The sequence below is a fragment of the Chinchilla lanigera genome, unplaced genomic scaffold, assembly GCF_000276665.1.
Source record: "Chinchilla lanigera isolate Chin_1 unplaced genomic scaffold, ChiLan1.0 scaffold00071, whole genome shotgun sequence".
NCBI lineage: Eukaryota > Metazoa > Chordata > Mammalia > Rodentia > Chinchillidae > Chinchilla > Chinchilla lanigera.
This window is the reverse complement of record NW_004955472.1, coordinates 212,970-238,409: the sequence shown is the minus strand read 5'-3', so window position 1 is coordinate 238,409 and position 25,440 is coordinate 212,970. Positions and strand designations below refer to the sequence as shown.

Here is a 25,440-nt window from a genome sequence, read left to right as displayed (position 1 = left end):
AGAACAGAGCCAGTGATTGGCATGATTTCAGTTAAATGAGACTTTTCTGCCTGGTAAACACCACTTACCCTTATTGTTACAGTCTAAAGTGTCCATGTGTTCTCTAAGTTCATTCTTTCCACCATCTTTCTCAATCTGCCTTAGTTTCCTGGTTCACTTAGGCGTCCAGAAACACTAACACCCGGAGTATTACTTTCCTGACTACCATGCTCTGCACTGGTGTTGCGTTCATTCCTGCCCCGGCAGATGTAAAATCTGCTCAGATGGGATGTTTCCTCCTGCAGAACTGCAGTTGCCAGCAGCAGCAGCCTAGCTGACTGATGTCTCTTGGTATTTGCTTTCTTCCAGATTGGAAGTACCTTTGGTTCATCAGGTGAAGAGGCACTAGGTAGCTGCCTTGTCCCCCATTTCTTGCACTGGCAACTTAATTCTTCTTCCCTTGGAGTTAGTGGCATACATGCAGAGTGGTGGGGTTGGGTGAGAAGGACAGAAACAGGATTTACTGGGCCGGGGATATAGCTCAGTGGCACAGCACCTGCCTGGCAAGCGTGAGGTCATGAGTTCGATTTTCAGTACCAGAAAAAAAAAAGAAACAGTATTTACCAACCCTCTACCCCACTGGAAGTGAAAAGGAAACCAAAACTGAGGGGACAACAGCAGACTGATGTGGAAGTAGAAGCAGGACCAGTTCTACCCCATTGTCTCTTTACCCAGTGAGGACCAGCCTTCGCTGCTTTGTTATCACCGCAATCGGCATCTTTTATTATCCTTTGCATTCTCTGCTCTGATGAGGGTAATGCAGTTGTGCTTAGAGAAAATATAAAGAGATGCGGGGATGAGGAGTGAGCTAACGGTTTACAAAGAACACTTTTATTTATTTTTAATATCTAGATGTTTTTGGGAGATGAATTTTATAGCTAAAAAGACTTCATTCCCTAGTGTGTGGCCTTTACTGTCTTGGGATAAATTAAGCCAGTGACTATTTAATTGGCAGACTCCAAGGGAATTCTGTTGGCTCCAAACTGTACCACATCTGTGTGACTCAGTGCTCAGTGTCCCATTCCAAACGTATCTCTGAAAGAGACACCATAAAACTTTTTTGGTGGTGGTAGCGTTGGTACTGGGGATGGAGCCAGGGCCTTCACACTGAGCGACATCCCCAGCCCATTTTTTGTTCCGTTTTGTGTTTGTGACAGGGTCTCACTGAGTCGCCAAGCTGACCAGGTTGGGCTGAAACATCCACCCTCCTGCCTCCGCCTTGCAGCCCACTATGCCCATCTGGCCGTAAGACTTTGCAAATCATAAAATTGCCATAATTTGGGCCAGGGACACAGTTAAATGGTAGAGCTCTAACCTACAACATGTAAGGCCCAGGGTTCAATCCCCAGACCCGAAACAAAAAAGGAAAATTACAGTAATTTCCCAAATTTCTTGTTTTGTCATATTTTGGTATATTAACATTCAAGAAATTGCTGACGCCAAAGCCAGGCATTTTGGTGCATGCCTATAGTCCCAGCTACTTGGGACACTGAGGCAAGGACTCAAGTTTGAGGTCAGCCTGGGGAAGACAGCAAGACCCTGCCTGAAGAGAAAAAGAAAAAAAGAAAAATTCCCCAAGCCAGACTTTAAACATCTAAATTCTAGATTTTATATAGTTTTTTTAAAAATTAAAAAACTGACAAAACAGCAATGAAAACAAAATCAAAACAACACAAAAACAACAAAAATGATGCATGACCTCAAGATAAAACGATAGAAATTTACAGTGGTTGCTAAATTACATACTGTTATCTTCAACAAAGTTGCTCAGTCCACTAGACATAAGAATGTAAGATTGATCAAACAAAGACAGTAACAAGCAAAAAACAATAAAAATAATTTTAAAAAAACATTGGAAATGATGCAGAACTTCACCATGCAAAATGGTAGGAGTTCAACAATGGTTCTTATGCTGTATATTGTTCTCAGATCAGTCATTCTGAGTACCAAATTCAAGGGTATAAAATTGGTCAAGAAAAAAGAAAATTTTAAGCATTGACTGTCACTCTCAATAAACCACATACATCAGCAGTACACCTATTCCAGCTATCCTTATCTATACATATAAATTTAGTTTTTCATTTAAAAAAAAACAACATAACAATAACAAATATATGAACAAAACAGCATAGAGAGCAATAAAAATACAGAATTTCAAAACATGGTGATAGGATATTAACAATGGTTGTTATACTATACAATGTCATCTTTCAAAATGGTCGCACATATAACCAGATAAGGTATGCAAGACTGATCAAACAATTTCTTTTCAATAAACCAACAGATAATAGTAGTACAATTATTCTAGCTATCCTGTGTATCTATATATACCTATTTTTTCCCTTTTCCTTCTTTATTTTTCCTCTCCCCTCCTTCATCCCAGTTGCTTCTTCCTATTTGTGCAGTTTCTTTTCCCTTTCTATTGTATCTTTCAGATTTTATTTACTCTTTCAGGTTCTTATAGTAGGGAGGAAATACGATGTTTACACATATGAATCTGATTTATTTCACTTATGACTATGGTTTCTAGTTGCATCCATTTACCTATAAAAGTCTTTATCTTTCTTTATAGCTGAGTAATAATCGATTGTATAAAAATACCACATCTTTTTTATCCATTCCTCAGTTGATGGACATTTCGGTTATTTCCAAGATTTAGCTATTACAAATTGTGCTGTTATAAACATGGGTGCACATACTTCACTGTGGTATGATGTTTTCAATTCTTCTGGAAAAATACCCAGGAGGGGAATAGCTGGGTTGAATGGGACCTCTAATCCTAGTTTACTGAGGGGTCTCCGGACCGATTTCCACAGTGGTTGCACCAGTCTACCCTCCCAGTAACAGTGGAGAAGAGTTCCCTTTTCCCCACAGCCCCTCCAGCATTAGTTATGGGTTGATTTCTTGATGATAGCCATTCTTTCTGGGGTGAGATGGAATCTGTGTGGTTTTAATTTGCATTTCTCAAAGGACTAATAATGTTGAACATTTTTTCATGCATTTATTTGCCATTTGTATTTCTTCATGTGAGAAATGTGTCTTCTTCTCAGATGCCCATTTTTGTATTGGGTTTATGAATTTTGGGGGCCTGATTTTTAAAAATTCTTTGTATGTTCTAGACAGGAGTCCTTTGTCTGAGGGACAGTTGGCTAAAATTTTTTCCCAATTCGTGGGTTTTCTTTGCACCCTATTGATGATTTCTTTTAATGTGCAGAAACTTTTTAATAAGATGAGATCAGCTGGGTGTGGTGGCGCATGCCACCACACTCGGGAGGCTGAGACAGGAGGATCATTGGGAGTTTGAGGCCAGCCTGGGCTACAAAGTGAGCTCAAGTTCAGCCTACACTGCATAGCGAGACTCTGTCTCAAAAAGACCAAAAAAAAAAAAAAAAATCAATAAGATGAGATCCCAGTTGTTGATTCTTTGAAGCATTTCCCGTGCAGTTTGGTTTTTGTCCATGAACTCTCTGCCTACCCCTATGTCTTCAAGACTTCCACTTAATTGCTCTTCCATTAGATCTAGTGTTTCTGTTTTAATATTTAGATCTTTAAGCCATTTTGACTTTATTTTGGTGCATGGTGATAGGCTTGGGTCTAGTTTTAGTCTTCAGCATGTGGAAGGCCAGTTTTTCCAGCACCATTTATTAAAGAAGCTATCTTTCTTTTTTTTAATTATTATTATTTTAAAGAGTAAAAGAAGGATAACATAGTAATAGGGGGGCTCACCAAATTACAGACAAAGTGGTAGGAAATTAGCAATGGAAGCTATCTTTCTTCCAGTGAACATGTTTGGCCCCTTTGTCAAAGATGAGGTGGCTGAGTGTGTTTGTGGTTGTGTCTGCATCTTCCAGTCTATTCCACTGATCTTCAGGTCTGGTTTTTTTTGCCGATACCATGCTGATTTTATCACAGTGGCTTTGTAGTATAATTTCAAATCAGGGATTGTGATGCCTCCTGCCTTGCCTTTGTTTCCCAGGATTGCTTTTGCTATTCTAGGTCTCTTCTGGTTCCAGATAAATTTTAGGAATGTTTTCTCTAGGTCTGTGAGGTATACCAATGGTATTTTCATCAGAATTGCATTAAATCTGTATAGCAATTTTGGGAGTATGGCCATTTTCACCATATTGGTTCTTCCTATCCATGAGCAAGGAATATCCTTCCATTTTTTGAAATCCTCTTTGGTCTCTTTTTTCAGAGTAGTGTAATTTTCACTGTATAGGTCTTTTATTTCTTTTGTTAGATTAATTCCTAAGTATTTCAGTTTTTTGGATGCTATTGTGAAATGTATGGTTTCGCATATTTCTCTCTCAGTATGTTTCTTGTTTGTGTATAGGAATGCTATTGATTTTTGCGTGTTGACTTTGTATCCAGCTATGCTACTGAATTTGCTGATTAATTCTAGGAGTCTTTTGGTGGAATTTTTGGGGTCTTCTCTGTAGAGTATCATGTCATCTGCAAATAAAGATAATTTTACTTCTTCCTTTCCTATCTTTATTCCTTTTATTTCTTTCTCTTGTCTAATTGCTCTGGCTAGTGTCTCCAGAACTATGTTGAATAGGAGTGGTGACAGTGGACAACCTTGTCTTGTTCCTGATTTTAAAGTGAAAACTTTCAGTTTTTGTCCATTTAGTATGATGTTGGCTCTTGGTTTGTCATAGATGGCTTTTATCAGATTGAGGTACAGTCCATCAGTGCCAACTTTCTGTACGGTTTTTATCATGAGTAAGTGTTGGACTTTATCAAAAGCTTTTTCTGCATCTATTGAGATGATCATGTGATTATATAGATTTTATAGACTGGGAGAAACATTCTTTACTTTTCCTACTTGTAGCCTGTTACAGGAGTCTGTACCTGGGATCAAAGTCTAGAGTCCCTCAGTTATCTGGCAGTAAACAGCACAATTTAAAGCAATCTTACAAATGGCTTTTCAAAGCCTTGCTGCTTTTAAAAACCTTGTCCAAGAATGTGAGGAAGTTTTTTTCCCTTAACTTACAACTCTAATAAGGTCAGTACATAATTTTCTTTTTTTCAGAAGTTTTCTTAGACAGAATTGAAGAGGTACACATTTAGAGAAAATAAGAGTGTGGGCCCTCAAGAGAGAGAGACCTTTATATGTGATAGTTTATGCTGCCTTTGTAAGACCCAGTGAGGGGAAGCGGGGCATATGCGTACATATTTTTGAGGATGTTTCCTCCTTCAGGTCTGCCTTGTAACTGCGCAGACGAGTTTGTCCCTGTGTGTGCACAGAATGGACGCACTTACCCCAGTGTCTGCATAGCTCGCTGTGTGGGTCTCCAGGACCGTCAGTTCGAGTTTGGGTCGTGCATTTCAAAGGATCCTTGTAACCCTAACCCCTGCCAAAAAAATCAGAGGTAAGTCAAATGGCTACTTTCTTTTTCAACCAAAGAGCAGCACTTACAAGGCATATGCCATGCATGTACCAAACAGCAAAAACACAAAGGTGAGTTCAGAAATGGTCTCTGCCCCAAAGCCTGTGGAACATGGAGAGAAAGAGAGCCATGTAAGGCTGCTCAGCAGTGCGATGGAGAGCCCAGGTGTGGGCAGTTCATGCAGCCCTGGAAGGAGGGATCTCTGGAGGGTGCGACACAGCTGAATGTGGAGAGATGAGTGGGAGCCCGAGGCAGGGTTCTGCTAGAAAAGCTGGCCTAGGGGAAGGCGGACAGCAACAGCCACTGTGGTGGGTGCCAGAAATGAGGAGATGGTGTAGGGCCTGCCGCGAGCTCCTCAGTCATATGAGGCTGAAGCAGAGAGAATGACATAAGGAGAGGGAGTAGGTAAGACAAGAGAAATGGGTGCAGTCTTACAGCTATTTACGTCTGCCAGTCAAGGGAAATTTTCTCCTGCTTATATGCCCCTGTTGTAGGAACAGGATGGGAGAAACCTCAGGAAGTGCAACTTCTGTATTATTTGAAACTATGTGGTTTTGGGCTCCCTTCTCTGCAGTTTCCTCACTGAGCCCAGAGGACAGTTGCCCTGGCCTTGCTGGGTGTCTGCATGTGGTGAATGAGGACAGGAGTGTGGCTGACTGACATTTCAGTCTTCTGGAACTGGAGTTTCCACTGGCTGCCTGAGAGACCTGATCAGGCCACATCCCAGTGCCACAGTCCTTTCCTTGTGAGGGGTTTTGTGAACAACAAACAGGCAGTTGCTTCTTAAATTTGAAAACCCTGGTGCAGGCCAGGCATGGTGGCGCACGCCTGTAGTCCCAGCATTTGGGAGGCTGAGGCAGGAGGATTACTGCAAGTTCAAGGCCAGCCTGATCTGAGTAGTGAGATGCTGTCTCAAAAAGAAAAGAAAAGAAAAGAAAAAAAACCCTGGTGCAGTGTAGAGAGAGGGAGGAAAGGATTTTCTCACACGTAAATGAAATGGTAAAAACTTGGTTGCCCATCTGCCAAAGTTTAGACAATGAAAACTAAGCTGAGAAATTACTACGGAAAGAAGACAGGATGTCACATAGAAGAAATAAGCTGAAAAGATAATACTGTGTTGGTCGTAGAACTGGGCTATTTCAGTGTTTGTTTTTCTCTACTGGCTAAACTTCCCAAGTAGTTTCTTGCTTTTATAATAAAACAGTGAAAAGAAATCTCAAAGCAGAAAGACTTTTCTAGATACAATACGAAGCCAACACAAAAGAAAAGACTGGAAAATTCAGCCAAGTGAAAATCAAAATTTTCTGTGTGGTAACAGACAAATAAACAGGGAAGAGCATCACAAGGGCTGTTGTCCTCGTAAGGAGCCCCTAGAAATCAATATGAGAAATGTAAATGTAAGTAAAAAGGGGCAAAGATCAGTAACCTAGTAGAAAAATGGGCTGGAAAGCAAATACTTGAGAGATGGCCTGGATTCTTAAACACTTGAAGGAAATGCCTTTATTTGCTAGGGTAAGTAACTCGAGATATTTTATACAAATCCTAATACCTCTTTACTTTCACATAGAAAATGAAAGAAATCCATTTTATTTGGCCACAACCAACTGCTAGGAGGACTGAGAAATGTAATCCAGATGTATGCTCCAGAAGAAAACTAAATGAATTTGCTGGTGTGGTGGTGTGTGCTTGTAATTGCAGCACTTGGGAGGGTGAGAACGGACGCTCCTGAGTTCAAGACTAGCCTGGGCTACAGAGTGAGACCTTGTCTCAGAAAAGAAAGGGAAAAAAAGTAATGAACATGTGACTGGACTGCTCTAATGCTTAGCTTTCTTCATATTAAGAACAAGCCCTTCTTAATATAAATTAAAACTACCATTATGTGCCATTTTCCATCATTCAGATTGATAAAGACAAAAAGGTTAACAGCATAGAAAAACAGGTACTGTCATACACAAGGGTCTTAGGAGGGTTGGTATGTCTTCTCTATTTTAAATGTACATGCCCTTTGGATCAGCACATAGGAATGCTCACAGAATATCTCTGGGAGGATAAATAATAAACTGCTAAGAGTGGCTGCCTCTGATGAAGGGAACCTAGGTGGCTGGGACAGAAGAGTAGGACAGAGACGGACTTTTCACTGTCTACCATTCTGTACCTTTTCAATTTCACCATGGGCTTGTATTATCTGTTCAAAAAGTAATTGTTTAAAAAAGAAAGATTGGCAGGTGTGATGGCGCATGCCTATAATCCCAGCACTAGGGAGGTCAAGGCCGGAGAATCGCCATGAGTTTGAGGCCAGGCTGGGCTACATGGTGAGTTCAAGGTCAGCTTGAACTATACAGTGAGACCCTGTCTCCAAACAAACAAACAAAAATAGATTGTACTTGCTCACTGTCCATGCTGGTGTACCAGGTATCTTCCCCAGTGGTAGGACACAAGCGAGACAGACCATACTGCCCTGAGCATTGCACTTGCATTTGCCCTGAAGACTCCTAGCATTTTCCTATGATCCTCCTGTTTCCATATACTCAAGTTGACCATTTTTCCTCCCCACATTACCAGATTTCTCCAGATACTTTCATACCTTTCCTGTTAATAGATAATGAAGCTCTAAATACTCTTTTTCCATCATTCCTCTTCAGACACCTTAAATTTCAGTGAGCCCTTCAGTGCATTCCCACTTGAAGTCACATGAACGAGGCAACCACACATAGTGCTGGTGACTTCAGCACAGGCTTAGCCCTAAAAACTTCGCTGTGAGATGAACGTAACACTAGCTACTGTCTTTCTCCTCTTCTGTTTTATAGACCAGTATTTGTATATTGTTTCAAATACCCAGTAAAAGCTAAAAGTTTGCATGGGTCCTATAGAAAGTTATGTATGTCCCGTATAAAACTTAGGAGGGCAGAAGAAGCCTGGAGCAGAGAGCCAGTACCTTAAACTCTCTGAGGGAGTCCGGGGTGTGGAAGGAAGCAAGACCTAGACCCTACTGGGAAGGAACCATGCGGGTGACATTCTCTCAGTGGTTGCACCCAGCCAGGCTCGTTGCCACAGAAACGTGGGTGTTTTATGACAGAATGAAGCCTTTTCTTAAGATGCTCACATTAGCCAAACTGAAACTTGGCTCCGGAAAATGTTGCATTTATTACTATGAGATCTCCAGGTTCAAACCCCAACCCACGTGTTGGCCTTAGCACGGGACGGCTGTTCTGCGTGTACATCCTTGACTCCTGCTCTCAGGGTCACCCGCTGTTTCCCCAAAACCACACCCTTGAGCACACCCTGTGTTCATGGCTGCCCTTTGAGACTGGCCTACCTGCGGCCCTCTGTGCTGGCAGGCTCCTGCTAGGACACCTGCTCACCGGTGCACTCCCCGCTGCGCTCCCCGGTTCCTAGTCATCATTTCATGCCTTGTAACCTACCGCGTAGGCATGCTTGACTCTTGCTCAGCATACGCTCCACAGAGATAGGACTGTTTCAGTAGATTTCCTCCTGTCCTCAACCCCCTAGCCTCATCTAGGGCTGTGCCAGCCCTGCCACAGACCCACCCTACATCCGGCTTATAGTGCCTCGTTCTTGTTTTTCAGATGTGTACCCAAACCCCAAGTCTGCCTGACGACTTTTGATAAATTTGGTTGTAGCCAGTATGAGTGCGTGCCAAGACAGCTCTCCTGTGACCAGGGCCGAGATCCTGTTTGTGACACAGACCACATGGAACACAACAATCTCTGCACTTTATACCAGAGAGGAAAACGCCTCTCTTACAGAGGCCCATGCCAGGTACATTGTTTGCACGACAAAGCAAAGTGTACTGGGCACAGAATTGGTGATCTCTGAGCAGTAGGCCACCGGAGGGTCTTCTCTGAATCCTTTTAAATTTAGAGAAGCCATTTCTTCAGTAAAAAAGAGGAATGACTCTTAACTCTGGAAGGCTGTCTGGCCAGAGTACAGGCAGTGCACTCTTAGGAAAAGAGCTAACACCATTCCCCTCCCATCATTCTGTGGGTGCCCACTAGAAAGCAAACCCAGCGCACTACAGGAGGACAAATTAAAACAAGCAAAGAAAGTTTTCTCACTCTTCCCACGACTACCCAGCCTCCTACAGTACTAAAAAATGACTGAAACTTTTGCTTTTTGTATTTTAAGTCAACTTACCTCGCAGTCTTTTGCGTTCCTGTTAAATAAATATACCAAAGGACAACCCCTTAGAGGCTTTCTACCTGCACTGCTGATTTCATGCTGGCCTCTCTCCTAGGGGACTCCTACAATGGGCCCTGCATGCCCTGCCCACAAGCCCCTAGCGCCTGACATGATTGCATCTCATCCCCAGATCTTCATAGTTAGAGAGTTCCCATCAGCTCGTCTGCTAAGCCTGTTTTCTTTCTAAGTTGTGTTCCATTTGTGCTAAAACCATGTACTCTGAATTCTCAGTCTTCTCTTCCTACTTGTTTCCTCTTTCTGCCTATGACTTAGTTTTCTCTGCTGTATGCCTAGCCCACTGGATGAGGCTAGGCTCGGTCTGCCCACCAATCTCTCTGCTCTTCCCTCTTCCTCCATATCCAGCCTGCAAGGACAAAGCCTCTGCATCTCGAGGAAGATCAGTCTTGTTTTTTCAAGCAGATGTTCCAGGATATTAGACATCTGGGCAGAGGGAGGAGATTATAAGAGGGGACACTTTTACTTTGTAGTGGTTCATGTAGAGTGAGCACCCACGGCCCAGAGAGGCAAAGAAAAGTGCTATAATTTCTTCAGTTCGTCTTGAGACAGCCTGTTGCCTTCCACTTCCCGCTTAGCCCACCTCAAGAGCTTACAAGGGTCCCTACACTTCATACCTGTGTCTTCTCCTTTCTGAAAGGAGGGAAGTATGCTCTTCACCTGGTTAGGAAAGGTTGACCAGAATTTTGCAGCCTGAATGTGATTTGTTTCCTTCAGCCTTTCTGCACAGCCACAGAGCCCGTCTGTGGGCACAACGGCGAGACCTACAGGAGTGTGTGTGCTGCCTACTCGGACCGCGTGGCCGTTGACTACTACGGGCCGTGCCAGGCTATAGGGGTCCTCTCGGAATACAGCGCTGTGGCCGAGTGTGCTGCTGTGAAGTGCCCTTCGCTCTTGGCCTCTGGGTGCAAGCCCATCATCCCACCCGGTAGGCTGTGCATATTGGTGGTGCGCAGGGGTACAACTGTAAAAATGTGCTTGTCCACCACCAGAGAAGGAGTAATTAAGAAGAGAGTTGACCAGTTTATTTAAATTTTTCAAAACTCTTAAGACCCTTATGCTGATTAGACATACCACACTGGGTTGACCTCAGAGAGCTACGGTATCTTCCGGGCCGTGGTTTGGATTTGCTTTGCTTTGCTTTGCTTTGAGACGGGGTCTTGCTGTATAGCTCAGGCTGGTCTGAAACTCACTGTGTAACTCAGGCTGCCCTTGAACTTGCAGTGATCCTCCTACCTCAGCCTCCTGAGTGCTGGGATTACAGGCATGCACCATCATGCCCAGCTTTGGTCTGATATTTTAAACAATATGGCAACCCTCCCTCAAGCAGAATCATACACCAGGCACCAATATATTGACAAATAAAGTAGTATTTAACTACTAAAATTAAGGTATTAGTTTACATGCATAATATTTTTCATAATGTCTACTTTTAAAATTAGTAACAATAAACTAGTAATGAATGAAGAATCAAAACATTTTTGATGAACACTTTTTAAATTGAGAAAAACACAAGAAAATTACTGTTTTAGATTGGCCTTGGCGTTTAATGTAATTGGTTTAGTTACATAGAATCAGGAAAGTCCTGTTTCATGCCAACGGTTGAAAGCATTAGGTTTTGCTAAACAGCTTCCCTTGCAGTCTCACACTCTTCAGTTAAGCAGAGATGACAGAAGGGCCTTTAGTCCAGACCTGCACAGAACAGGCTCATCTGGCGTCCGCTGGGCTCACTGCTCCACCCATCCGTTCAGCAAGTGTCTGCCGAGCCCCTCGGGGCCAGACAGTCTTCCAGGCACCGGGGCCACGGCAGTGAGCCTCCCTCTCCCTCAAGTTCCTGTGCAGACCCGCACTGCGTGGTGGCAGCAGACACGGTGAAGCAGAGTCACAGTGGGTACCGAGGGCCTGTGGTGGCGAGGGCCCTGGAAATGGGTTGGTGAATGATCTCTGTTGTGTTAAAACATGCTATAGGGGCTGGGGATGTAGCTCAGCGGCAAAGCGCCTGCCTGGCAAGCACAAGGTCGTGAGTTCGGTTCCCGGTACCAGAGAAAAACCAAAAACCAAAAAAAAAAATGCTATAATAGCTAGGCAGGGGGCACATTCCTGTAACTGCAGCACTTATCAGAAGGCTAGGGCAGGAGAATCACCATAAGTTTGAGGCTATCCTGGACTACATAGTGAGACCCTGTCCCAAAATAACCTCCCTCAAAAAATATGGTGTAATACTGTATTTGATGATGCTGTGTCTTGTTACAGTTTTCTAAACAGTGTAAGATAATTTTGGAAATTAAAGGTGATGCAAACACTGGTTCCTAAATCACTAGTTCCTTTATCCTGCAGACAGAAAAACAAAGACTCAGTGAAGGCATTGGCTGGGATCCCACAGTGAGTTTGGAGGCCGGCGAGGTGGAGCCCAATATCCTGAAGGGCCACTGCCTCTGTGCGCTGTTACTCCATAGCCCCCTTACCCATGCCACGCTGAAGGACGTTGGCAGGGATGAAGGGAGGACTTTGTGAATGCACAGACTGTCAGGTCCCAGGTTGGTCAGGGAGCAGTCCTGAAGGTGCAGACATCAGGAGGATAGCTGTGGCCCAGAGTGAAGGGTTGGTCATTTTGAGTTCCTTGTTTAAATCTGAACACACCCAGAATGGTTTCTGTTACAGGTGCTTGCTGTCCATTATGTGCTGGGATGCTAAGAGTTTTATTTGACAGAGAAAAACTGGACACTATTGCTAAGGTAAATTGCCTGATATCCCTGGCTATTGAACTCTTACTGCTAAACCTCTCAGGAATCCTGGAAAGCAGTGTGTCGTCCCCATTTATAGAAGAAATTAATCCTCAGAAAAGCAGTTTGCTCGCCAGGTGTGATGGCACATGCTTATTATCCTAGCTACTTGGGAGGCTGAGGCAGGAGGGTTGCAAGTTGAAGGCCAGCCTGGGCAACTTAGCAAGATTTTATCTCAGAATAAAATGAAAAGAGTTGAGCAGAATGCTTTCTGGGTTCGATCCCCAGTAGAGGGCTGGGGGGAACACTTGCCCACGGCCCTATAGCTCCCAGTCAGTAGGACTCAGGTTCACACACATATGGCTGACTGACTCCCAGTTTGTGCTCCTTTCTGCCGTACCCTGGCTCTACAGTCAGCCTGAGCCTGGCGGCTGAGAGTAGCCCGTGCCCAAAGGGTTGGAAGGTCCCCTCCCCTCACACTGGCCCCGAGAGGACCTTCTGGGGCCTGCTGTCCTCCTGGGGCAGTTCTGCCCTTTCCCTTCTGTATCGTGGCTTCTTGCTGTTTTCATTTGTAGAGACAGAGCTCCAGCGTGTTAGCAGCCAGCACTTGCCACGACCCAGAGAATTCCTCCCATTTTGTTAGCACACCTCTACAGAAGGACCTTATGTCCCTGTGGCCTCTGACTCAGAGCAGCCCCTTTTGTAAGAGCTCTTTGGGGAGTGTTTATCTTGGCTGCGAGCCCACAGACTGGCAGAACCGCCTTGTGCAGAACCTGCAGACCTAGGCCTTGGCCAGCAGAGCCTAGTCGGGGCCGGTGCAGCAAGGTCGCGAGGACCGTGACAGAAATGTTCTCTCTCTCTAGGTAACAAACAGAAAGCCAATAACAGTTCTGGAGATACTTGAGAAAATCCGCATGCACGTGTCTGTCCCGCAGTGTGATGTGTTTGGATACTTCAGCATTGAGTCTGAAATTGTGGTCCTCGTCATTCCTGTCGATCGTTACCCGAAAGCTCTGCAGGTGGGCTCAGCACACGGTGCAGCCACCACGTTTGGTGGACTGAGAGAGGGCGTGAACCTGGACTGGGGAAGGGCCAGGGGGCTGGCGAGAAGCGGGGGCATCGGGGGACACTGGGAGGGTCCGGGAGAAAAGCAAGGGAGTCTCTGAAGGACTGAGCGTTTTCCAGGCAGCTGGGGCTGAGGCACGTTAGATGGCTGAATGGAAAAGAGCCCGGAGAGGGGAGAGGTGAAGTGCCAGAGGCTCAGTGTGCGGAGGTGAAAGGGACCTAAGAAATCACTGGATCCAATCCACCCGTTGTGCGGACAAGGCCGCCGAGGCCTGGGGAAGAGGGACTGGAACGGGTCGTGCAAAGCCGGTTACAAAGCCAGAGTGGACTCTGCTCCCCTGAGGGCCGTGCTCACTGATTGGCCCTGTGGGCTCCACCTTTCCTTCCTCACAGTGTAGGAGCCCGTGGAGCCTTATGCAAGTGGGCCCAAGTTTTAGCATCAAAGTGGTGAGAGCTCAAGTGAAGGGCATGAGTGAATGTAGGCAGCTTATGTAAACACTCATGTTTACTGAGGCAGTGAGAGTTCATTGCCTAGGGCTGTAAGCAGCCGTGCAGAGATGATGTCTAAGCGTGGGTAAGCGGTGGGGCGAGGTGACAGGAGCCTGTAATCCCATCTACCTGGGAGGCTGAGGCAGGAAGCCAGCAGGTGTGAGACCACATGGACTCTAATCCATCACAAAAAAAGAAGACATTTTTGGTCTCAGTATGTACTCCGGTGATAGACTGTGTCACACCTGACACGTGTGAGACCCTGGGTTTGATCTCCAGCACCACACAAAGCAGAGCACATGTGAATAAGCACTGAGCAGTATGGTAGGAGAGCGGAAGCAGCTGACGGATCATGGCAGGGCCTTGTGGGTCATTTCTTTCCGGCTTGATTCCCATTAATGCTATTCTGTATATAGTAACTGAAGACTATAGTGAAATGTTACTCTGCATAAGAAGAAGAGAAGGCAGACTTCCTGTAGGGCGACACTACTTTGGGAATATAGGCAGAATTTGTCTGACTTGACTTGTTTATTAGATTTATGGCTTTGTATTGAAAGGATCTTATCTTTTCCTCCCAGATTGAGGCCTGCAATAAGGAAGCAGAGAAGATTGAATCCCTTATCAACTCAGACAGCCCCACCCTGGCGTCCCACGTCCCTCTCTCTGCCCTCATCATTTCCCAAGTGCAGGTCTCCAGCAGCCTGCCGTCCACGGGCACTGGGCTCGGCCCTCCCCGCTGCCCCCTGCTCCTCCTCCCGCTCCTCAGCCTGGGCCTCACCTCGAGCTTGCTCTGGATGTAGCCCTGATGCCCGCACAGGGTGCAAAGTATTCCTCAACCTAAGTGTTCTGCCTTGTGAGCGGCATTCGGGACTGCTAGTCGGTAGTCGGATCGTGGCCGAGCAAAAGCACATGTCACCTCTTCTCACCACACAGTATTTTTTTACATTGCCAGTATTGGTAGTAAGGTTTTTGTCTAATTTTTACAAATGTCAGTGTTCTCTCAAGTGCTAAGGAAAGAGGGTGCCTTTCTAGTGATCACTGCCTCATGATTTACATTTTGCCCAGTGGATAGGTCCCCCACTCTAAAACAAATTTAATATCACTAATAAATGATCACTGTTCAGAAAGAGAGCTCACTCTGCTGTTGGGTTCATATCACAGAAACTTAATTTCAGAGTTCCTTAAGTATTAAGTTTGTCCTTATGTTTATTTTTGTACACAGATACCTTCGTCTCTAGAGGCAGGGGTCTGGTGGACAGCCACTGCTATTAGATAGCATGAAGTAAAAATGAAGCTTCCTTGAAATTACTATGTAAATCATCAGGCAGAGTTAAGTTAATTTACAGAAATTTAGTTCAGGACCCCATCTACTGAGTTAAGCAAGAGGAAGCTGACACTCGTACGATACGCTGTGAGTGGCAGTCTCAGCAGTCACTGGTTCGTGCCTGTGTTTCTGTAAAAGGGAAAGGTGACATTGCATCAAAGCATTTCGCATCATGCGATTTTATATTAAACCAGATCTATATTCTTTGGGATTCATGGAGGTAAATTTAGAGTTTTTAAACATCAATCTTTAAACCAATTGCTGCTACTTTATATAATTGCCAAAAAGTTAAATAATTAGTAGGTCATGAAAATAATACATGACTTTTCTATTTTATTATGAAGAAGGTGAATAGCCATATCTGTAAAATGACAATCATGTGTTCACCCAGTACTTTTCGTTCACGAAGACACATTTGCTTTTTGTGTGTGCACAGTGTAGATAAATGTTCTGTCTTTCTATTTTGATATAGAAGTATAAAGAATTGCAGTTTATATATTTAAAAATATAAAGCTGAGTATTAAAACGTTTGCATGTTGTCTAAGAAATTGGATACTTTGAATGTGTTTCACAGTTTAAAATAAGCTATTCAGTGTAATACTTCTTGTTTGTATGCACCTAAACTTAGTTTTTACATGAAGTACTTTTTCAGTATGATATGTACTCTCTGAAATATGTAGGGATATGCTTTTATACCAAAATGTTTTGAAATGTGGGCACTTAAAGCTTTCAGAGTATTTCGGCATTTCTGATGTCTGTTGCAATGACTTATTTCTGTATAAATGTCTTCAATGCAATATACTAGAAAGCTTTCCTATTTTAATAGAAATATTTGTATGTGATCAGGTGTATTTCCAAGCACTGTGAACATTTAAAATGAAACAGTGAGTCACCCGTGGTTTGAGCTGCGTCTTTTGCTGTCTGGCAAATCTCTGAAGTTGGAGTATTATTACCCCAAGCCCAGAGCCCCGGGGAGCAGCGCAGTAGAAGAGAGCAGACCCAGGCATAGCCGGAGGATAGGCAGTGGCAGAGTCAGGCGCACAGGCCCAGCTTCAGTCAGGCATTCAGGACAAAAGCGCCAGGCTTTGTCTCTGAGACCCAGGAACAGACTGGGTCAGTGGTGGAAACCTATGGGCCATGTGCCACAGCCGGTGATTTGTACCACTGAAGAGCTCTGAAAGATTTCGCCATCACTGCACTAGTTAGTTCTACTTCCCACTCCTCTGGTGCCCCGCTCCAGGGCACATGCCAGGCAGAGGGACGCAGAAGTGTGAGGATGGAGGGCCTATCATAGAAGTCGCAGCAGTCAAAAGTCAGAGAGGCTTCTGTCCTGTTCCCCGCTGCAGTGCAGCACGGGTCAGCCGCAGCTCTTCACCCGGTCTTCACTCCAGGACCTATCCCAGTGTCCTCACAAAAGGGACACAGGGAACCACAAGCTGGCTCTGAAGGCTGTGCTCAGAAGTGACATCGTCACCTCTGTCTTCATTTACTGGCCAAAGCAAGTCATGAGGCTGCTCCGAAGTTCAGAGGGTGGGGATGTAAACTCTTCCGCGGTTTTGTGGGTTACGGGCAGGGGCATCGGTGGTTTGAATAATACAGTCTACCCCAGAGGGGCTCCTTCATCAGACTCTGACAGCCAGGACTGACTCAGTCTCCTGTAATACAAGCGGGAGACGGGTGTACGCCAAGGGAGAGAAAGAGCTAGAGGTTGTCCTGCTCTGGGCACACAGTCACAAAAATTCCAAAAATGGTAATAGGAGAAAGCAGCTCAGGCCAGTTCAGGGAGATACTGCTCCTGGAGTGCCGGCTGCCTCCGGGGACACCCAGGCCCCCTTGTGGACTGTCTGTGAATGGCTTCCCAGCACCCAAGCAGGCAGATGCTGTCCAGCAGGAAGTACCCAGAAGTCCAGGAGAGAGCAGCTCTTCAGGAAGAAGACAGTTTAGAAGAGGAAATTACTGCATGAAAGTAAGCTCTAGGGATTTAGTCTTCTACAGATATGGTTAATGAAACCAAGACACTCGAAAAATACTTGAAGCCAGTCATGGTAGTACACACCTGTAATCTCAGCACAATGGAGACTGAGGCAGCAGGAGCACAAATTCAAGCCCAGCCTGGGCAACTTAGTGAGTTAGTGAGACCCCCATCTCAGAAATAAAAGAAGACCTGGGAATGTAGCTTAGTGTGAAATGGCTCCCTGTCCAATGTACACAGAATAACTGGGAATGGACCCCAAAAGCCTAGAGAGTTGGCCTGGATCCATAACCACCCCTGTGGCAGAGGAAGAAATCAGAAGTTCCAGATGGAATTGTGCATGGTGGTGCATGTGTGTTATCCTAGCACTCGGGAGGCTGAGGCAGGAGGATCACTATGAGTTGGAGGCCTGCCTGGACTACGTAGCAAGACCTCACCTCACACACACACACACACACACACACACACACACACACACCCCAGATGGAATGGGTTTCCTACGTGAAAGAATTCTGTTCCTAGAAGACACCTGTTAGGTGTGTCCTCCAGGGCATATGCATCTCCCTACCAGGCCATTATTCCCTGAACCACCTGTGACCCTCAGCAGTCTCCCCCATCAGGCCAGGTACACACCCAGAAGTGCTGCACATAAAGGCCAGCACATCCCACTGACAACCAGTGAGGTGCAGATTCAGAAGGACTTACAGAAAAGTGAAGTATCAAAAGTGCCTGATATGCTGGATGCGGTGGTGCATGCCTATAATCCCAGCACTCTGGAGGCTGAGGCAGGAAGATTGCTGTGAGTTCCAGGCCAGCCTGAACTAACAGCAAGACCCTGCCTCAAAACAAAACAAAAAAAGTGACCGATCCTGCAATAATTCTCATACCCAGAGAAAAATGGCAACAAAGCTCAAAAGTGATTATGGGTGAGGAACTTGGAGAAGATTGTGTTGGCTTCCTGCGTACACAGCTCCAGGTCTGCTGTGGTGTGAGTGTGTCCACAGGGCCAACATGTGAGCAAAAGTGCACCGCCCATCAGGTGTGTGGGACTTGGACGCCGTGCTGGAGGGACATGCAAAGCCTCTGGCCTTGCTCTTCCAGCCGCACGAGCGCAGGACTCTGTGAGTCAGCCCTCCGCCACTGGGCCTGCCATTGGGCTGTGCTTTCTCCACTGTCCCGGGAGCACCCTGAGCTCTACGGAGGAAACACAAACAGAGCTCTAGGTTTCAGCTCCTCTGTGGGAAAGTTAACTCACCAGGATACAAACCTCAGAAGAAAATCGATTTTCGTGTACTCGGTTTAATGCTTCTCCTCTAGCACTGAGCTAGTGGGAACGAAGCCCAAACGTTCCCACAGGGTGGTCTGTTTCCCAAAGGGACAAGAGACCCTGCTCCTGGACCCTGACCCTCCTCTCCCTCCCTCCTTGCTGGCTGCAAGAGGCTTGAATTATGAGCTTTGCCAGCTGAAGGGAAGGGAAGGCAGAGGACTTGTTCCTGGGGCGTTCTTCTCCCAGCCCAGGATTTGGGGCTGGAGAGCGGACTCCACTGCGGGTAGAGGGTCACACACTGAGTCCGGGCAGGGCCACAGCTGGAGGCCACGCCTAGGCCTTCTCTGCACAAGGAGGCGTCTCAGGATGCAGCCAGTCACACAGGAGAGGCCGCGATGGTGGGCGCTGAGGGGTGGGCAGAGTGAGACAGGGTCACCCGAGGCCAGACTGACAAGGGTCTGAGCAGACACGCCCAAGGAGACAGGGATCGTAAAAGTAACAGCCACAGCTGGCCCGCGAACTTCGCGGTTTACACAGTGCTTGATGTACACAGACAGCAAATGTCAGCTCCAAGTCTGAGTCACATTCTGGATCTGCGCCTGGGGAGCTAAGTTGATGGGGCAAGGGGAGACAGGAGATCCTCTCTCTGGCAGCATGCTAACACCCTGCCCCAGTCATCCGCTCTTCCTGTTGTCCAAAATGAAGACTACTGTGCCGGTTTTTCTACAAAAAGTATATATGCATTCCCCCAAACACCTGGAAGCATAAAGGAAAAGCCTCACACCTTTCTCTCAGCCTGTGCCAAACAGTCATCTGTCTCTGCATGTGTCTCTGAGTGTGACTGCGACAGGATCCCTCCTCCTCCCTACCTTACCGCCCTGTGAGAGGACGTTCAGGGAAACGTGGTTTTGCATTTGGGATAGCACCTGCTTGTGGCTTCTTTCCTGCCTAACAGTTCATAGGTGGAAAGCCCCCTTGGGGAGGGCCCAGCAGGTAGTCAGGTGGCCTGTGCTGCTTTTCTGGAGGAACACCACCTGTCTCCCCAGACCAGGCTCCATGAGGTTTGCTGCAGATGTGAGCAGTTGCTTTGCTGAGGAATCCAGTTGGTCAGGGTCCCTGCGGGAAAACAGACGGCCTACATTACTTAGAGTTAACTTGAGGAAGGCTTAGTAAAGGGGTTGTCTACACAGGTGGACAGGTGCAGGGAACCCACAGGGAATGGGCAGCACACCGGGCTGTGCCAGTGGGTCTGGGAGTTTCCGGAGCTCAGTGGGTGAGGCGGGTAGAACCCTCTCCCTGCCGTGGAGAAGGCCGGTCCTCCCTCCTGGCCCCCCTGTAGCTCCATTGGGAACCCAATGGGAAACGGAGGGAGGATAAGGGAGCCTTTTGAGGTGGCTGTGCAGCTCAGCTTCCAGGCAGAGAGCAGGACAGAGTTGATCTATGGAAGGAAATGGAGGAAGAGGAAGAGGAAGGGATGATATGCAGCACAGGAGTCCAGGACGGTGCTGAGCAGAGGCCCGGAACATGGACTTCATTCCACTGCACCGCCCGCACTGAGAGGCCACCGCGTGCCTCTTCCTTCCTGACCTCGCTGTCTCCTAAGTCCCCGTCTTCCGCCCCACCCCGTCTTCACATGTCCCAGGGCTCCACCCAGCCCCCTGAGAATCCCCCATCCTGCTGTAGCCAGCAAGGGAGTTCTGGCCCTCTGCCCCTCGAGTGACACCAAGGCTGGCACCCAGGCCACAGCACTCATTCAAACAGCTGCAGAAACTTCCTTCTGCCCAGGCCGGCTGGCTCGGAAGCGGAGGGCTGCAGGAGTAGGGGAAGGCGGCTGCTCCCAAGAGAGCACACCTCATCAAGTGAGTGTTCGTTTTCTCCCTACAACAGTCTGTGAGGAAGGAAAAGCCATAATGAAATGAATTTGGTTGTGAGTCTGATCAAGTCTAGACTGGGTGACTTTAAAAGGTGTTCTTGCTATTGTCAGTGTTTCCCCTGGACCTTCTCCAGCTGGTTGGTGGTGCTGTGTAAAAAAGCTCACAGTAACTTGGAAATTGGTATTAGCTGGTTTGGTGTTCCCAGCAACTAATGACGAGAATAAACCATACCACTGAACTTCACCAAGAACTGGCTTTTGGTTTCATTGATTTTTCTCTATTGTTTTCCCAATTGTTATTTTACTGATTTTTTAAAAAAAATTTTTTTTCAGTACTGAGGATTGAAGCCAGGGCCTCACACATGCTAGGCAAAAGCTACCAAAATAACAGAATGGCATGTCTTTACAAATCAATAAATATAAGGTTTAGAATTCCAAGATACAGGAATCAGTAATAGAGATCTTTCATTAATTTTCCTTCTTTTCTAAACAAGGAAGTATCTAGGAGTAGGAAGTTACTATAGGCCGAGTGTGGTGGTGCACGCCAGTAACTCCAGCACTCAGGATACAGAGGCAGGAGGATTGCCCTGAGTTCGAAACCAGCCTGGCCTATATAGTGAGTTCAAGGCCAGCCTAAACTACAGAGCAAGAACCTATCTCAAAAAGGAAAAAGAAGAAGAAGAAGAAGAAAAAAAGAAGTCATCATGCTTTTTCCTCAGCCATCTGATGGTGAATCTTCTTACTGGTTCCAGCACTCTGCACAGACTCACATGAGAGTCTCGGGAAGGGGACACATCTATACTTTAGCTCCCTATACATAACCTGGTCATACTTCTCCCTTTTCTACCTTCTTTCTTTCCACCCTATATTTAAGATTGCCAGAGATGTCATCTAACTCCAGTTTTTCTTTCTCATTTGGAGCACTGGAAGTGAATTTGCTATGTACATCAACAGGAATATTACTACAAATAATACTCCACAGCGGCAAAATGTAAAATTTGGCAAACAGTTGTGCTTTTTTTCTTTTTTTTACGCCTTACACTTATGACCTCCTGGACTAGAGCAGCTTAAGCCTTCTGTATTATGCTCCTATTGACAGTTTCTATGGAAGAAGTGTTATGGGACAAATAACCAAGTAACCAAGGAAGGAATATTACCAGTGATTGACTCCTTCCATAGTGACAAAAGAGACAGTTTACCAGGGGAGGGGTGTAGCTCAGTGGCAGAGTACTTGTCTAACATTTCTGAGGCCCTAGATTTCACCTACTACAAAAAAAAAAAAAAAAAAAGATGATATAAGAATCATAAATGTTTATGCTCTCAATACAAATGTTCAAAGTACAGGAAGCAAAACTGATAGAACCTAAAGGAGAAAAAAACAAGCCCACAATTACAGCTGAAGGGCTCAATATCCCTCTCAATATTTGATAGAACAGGCAGAAAATTTATTAAGAATATAAAAGATGAACAGTTCTATCAATCAACTTTATCTAATTGACATTTAAAAACATTGTACCCAATGAAAACAGAATACACAGTTTTTTCAAGAGTACAGAGATGGGGCTGGGATATAGCTCAGTGGCACTGTGCCTGCCTAGTAAGCACAAGGTTGTGAGTTCAATTCCCGGTACAAAAAAAAAAAAAAGAGTACAGAGAATATTTATCAACATGGGCCATAAAACAATTCTTAGTAACTGTTACAGATGTAAAGTCACACAACGTATATTCTCTGTCCCCCAAAGAATTAAGTGGGGCTAGGCATGGTGGCACACACCTGTAATCCCAGCACTCGGGAAGCTGAGGCAGGAGGAGTGCTGTGAGTTTGAGGCAAGCCTAGACTACAAAGTGAGCACAAGGCCAGCCTGAACTGCATAGGGAGACCCTGTCTCCAAAAGACAAAAAACAAAACAAAACAAAAAGTGAGAATCAATGACACAAAGATATCAGGAAAGGTCTCAAATATTTATAAACTAACATTTTAAAAAATAACTCATAAATCAAAAAATAAATCATGAAATTAAAAAGTGCTTATAAGTGAATGAAAATTAAAACAGTGTATCAAAATTGGTGCCAAATTTGATGCTGTTACAGGGAAATTCATAGCACTAAATGCTTATATGAGAGAAAAAGGCTTGAAGTCAACAACCTCAACTCCACCTGGAGAAGCTGAAGAAAGCAGAAATCAGTGTGGTGGCGTGGGCCTGTAATCCCAGACACTCTGGATCCGAGGCACAAGGGTCAAAGTTCAAGGCCAGCCCCGCACAGTTGAGTGAGATTCTGTCAACATGAGGGTAACGGCTGAGCATAGCTCGGCAGTAGAGTCTGCGCAGCACGTGTGAGGCCCTGGTTTGATCCCCAGTACCGCCAACAGAAAGAAAAGATTTAAAAAGTCAGTAAAATAACAATTGGGAAAACAATACAGAAGGAAACCAAAAGCCAGTTTTTGGTGAAGTTCAGTGGTGTAGTTTATTCTCATCATTAGTTGCTGGGAACACTAGTTAGCTAATATTGAACAACTTCCAAGTTACTGTGCACCTCTGAGCACAACATTTTGTTTGTTTTTGTTTTTTGAGACAGAGTCTTGCTATGTAGCCCAGGAGATTCTCCTGCCTCAGCCTGAGCTGGGATTACAAGCATGCGCCATCATGCTGGGCCTCTGGCTACAATTTTTTATAAACCAATCAACACATAATTTTGTTTAATGTGTGCTTCTATTTAAAGACATTTAATATATATTGCTGATTCATTAAAATTGGACTGATGGTCAACAGCATCACAACTCATGCTTAAGTGAAGTTTACCTAATTAAAGCACATTCTCTCTGTAAGGCACATCACAATCTTGCATTTAGAAATAGTAAATGGCATTTTAAGACCATGCTTTTGAGCCATTTTAAACAGTAAAATCACCAAGAAAAGCACAAAAATGTAGAGAGCGTCACTAAATAGACTGCAGGAAGAACACTTAGAGGGGACAGCTGAAACAAGAAGAATGTCACCTTTCAACCTCAGCTGGGGCCTTGCATGTTGGGCAGCTTAAATGCTTTGCCACTCCGTACACACCTGCAGATGATCACGCAAGCATCTGTGTACTAATTTGGGAGAGTCCATAAGTCCTAGGGAGTAGACAAATTCATAAAACTTAATGCACAAATAATAAAAATCAACTGTATTGGTAAACCTCTGGAAGTTACCAATATTAGAAATGATAAGGAGCTACCATCACAGATTATACAGACAATAAAAGGATACTAAAATATGAACAATTTTATACCTATAAATTTAACCACTTAGATTTAAGGACATGGACAAATTTCATAAAAGATCCAAATTGCCACTGCTCACTTGTGATGCTGAATCTGTAGTTTAAACCTTCATCCTCCCCCACAAAAATCAAAATCACCCCAGATAGATGGCTTTGTTGTTGATTTATAGTAAATATTTAAGAATAAAATAATATTAATTCTAAACAAATTCTTTCAGGAAATAGGAGAGAACCCTTCTCAAACTTATTTATAATGCAGAATGTGTTTATAATGCAGCATTGCTCTGATTCCTAAATCCAGAAAAAAAATTACAAGAATAAAAAATGAAGTACTGACCAAGATTCTACTACAAAGTTTAGAGAGATTAAAGAAGATATAACTATAAACATATACTATCTTGTTAGATCAACAAACTCTATACTGTTGAGATCAATTCTCTGCAAATTCAAATATGAATTTGATACAATCCCAATAAAAATCCTAGCAGCCTTTTGTTTTGTTTTGTTTCCCAGTAATTGACAAGCTGACTCTAAAATTTAAATGGAAATGCAAAGGACCTAACTTGAATAGAACAATTTTTGAAAGAAAAAGAAAAAGCTGGGCGTGGCAGCGCACACCTGTAATCCCAGCACTTGGGAGGCTGAGGCAGGAGGATTGTTGGGAGTTCGAGACCAGCCTGGGCTACAAAGTGAGCTCAAGTTCAGCCTGAACTGCATAGCGAGACCCTGTCTCAAAAAAAAAAAAAAGAATACAAGATTTATACTACCTGATTGAAAAGCTTGTAAGACTACAGTGCCAGGCATGATGACACACAGCTGTACGTGTATTCTAGCACTCTGGGAAGCTGAGGCAGGAAGACTGAAACTTCAAGCTCAACCTGTGGAATTTAGCAACTTAGTGAAGACCTTGTCTCAAAGTGAGTTTTTTTAGAAAAGGTCTGGGGATATAGCTCAGTGTGAAGGCCCTGGGTTCAATCCTCAGAACCACACATATATACACACACACACACACAGACACACACATACACACTACAATAATGTACACAGTGTGGTATTAGTATAAAAGTGCATATATAGCCAGGCATGGTAGCACACGTCTGTAATCCTAGCACTCAGGACACTGAGGCAGGAGGATTGCTGCCAGTTCAAGGCCAACCCAGGCTACATAATGAGACTTTGTCTCAAAAAAAACCTAATAAACAAATAATAATAATAATAATGCACATGTAGACAAGTGGAACAGAACAGACAGCATATGGAAAGGAATAATCTTTTCAAGAAATGGTATCAGAGCTGAAGTAGGAGATAAAGAACAAGTAAACAGCAGGAGGGGCTGGGGATTTAGCTCAGCGGCAAAGCACCTGCCTGGCAAGCGCAAGGTGGTGAGTTCGGTTCCTGGTACGGGAGAAAAACCAAACCAAACCAAACCAAACCAAACAAAACAAAAAAAGTAAACAGCAGGAAACTGGGAGGCAAGGGTAGAGAAACCGGACAGCAAGGAGGGCTGTGCCAAACACTAGCAGCCAACAAGTGAAGGCCACCCTGTCCCCGACATCCCCAGGCAGGCACAAAACCAGCGCACACGACCCTGGCCCGCATCCAACCCCATTTGCCTTGTGGTTTGGCCCCCTAGCGGCTTTGGACGTCACGACACCTCCTCTATAAACCTTGTATAATCAACCGGGGGCAGAGTCAGGTTCCCCACCGAGCCACAGTTCCTATCATCACTTTCAGCCTGTGGACCCTCCCATAATCCCAGGACCTTGAGAGACCCAGTGCCTGCCCCTATAGGGACTGTGGGCTCTTCTCACGGGCCTGC

At 45.1% G+C, this 25,440-nt stretch overlaps 1 protein-coding gene and 1 long non-coding RNA gene across 2 annotated transcripts in view; one reads left to right on the top strand and one right to left on the bottom strand.

Moving 5' to 3' along the window:
• The window catches only part of Reck (reversion-inducing-cysteine-rich protein with kazal motifs), a gene marked incomplete at its 5' end in the record, with an annotated part of 54,609 nt that extends 38,460 nt beyond the window's left edge, over positions 1–16,149 (top strand). The window contains 6 exon segments of the mRNA XM_013523013.1: positions 5,240–5,411; positions 9,017–9,209; positions 10,362–10,572; positions 12,306–12,379; positions 13,231–13,386; positions 14,500–16,149. Coding sequence (XP_013378467.1) covers positions 5,240–5,411; positions 9,017–9,209; positions 10,362–10,572; positions 12,306–12,379; positions 13,231–13,386; positions 14,500–14,721 — 1,028 coding nt within the window.
• Positions 16,150–19,202: 3,053 nt separating this feature from the next.
• LOC102030520 lies at positions 19,203–23,438 on the bottom strand. The gene is made up of 2 exons (XR_263540.2): positions 23,356–23,438; positions 19,203–19,600 (listed from the first exon to the last, which is right to left on the bottom strand). It is a non-coding gene; the product is annotated as an uncharacterized LOC102030520 (long non-coding RNA).
• Between the last annotated feature and the right edge of the window lie 2,002 nt (positions 23,439–25,440).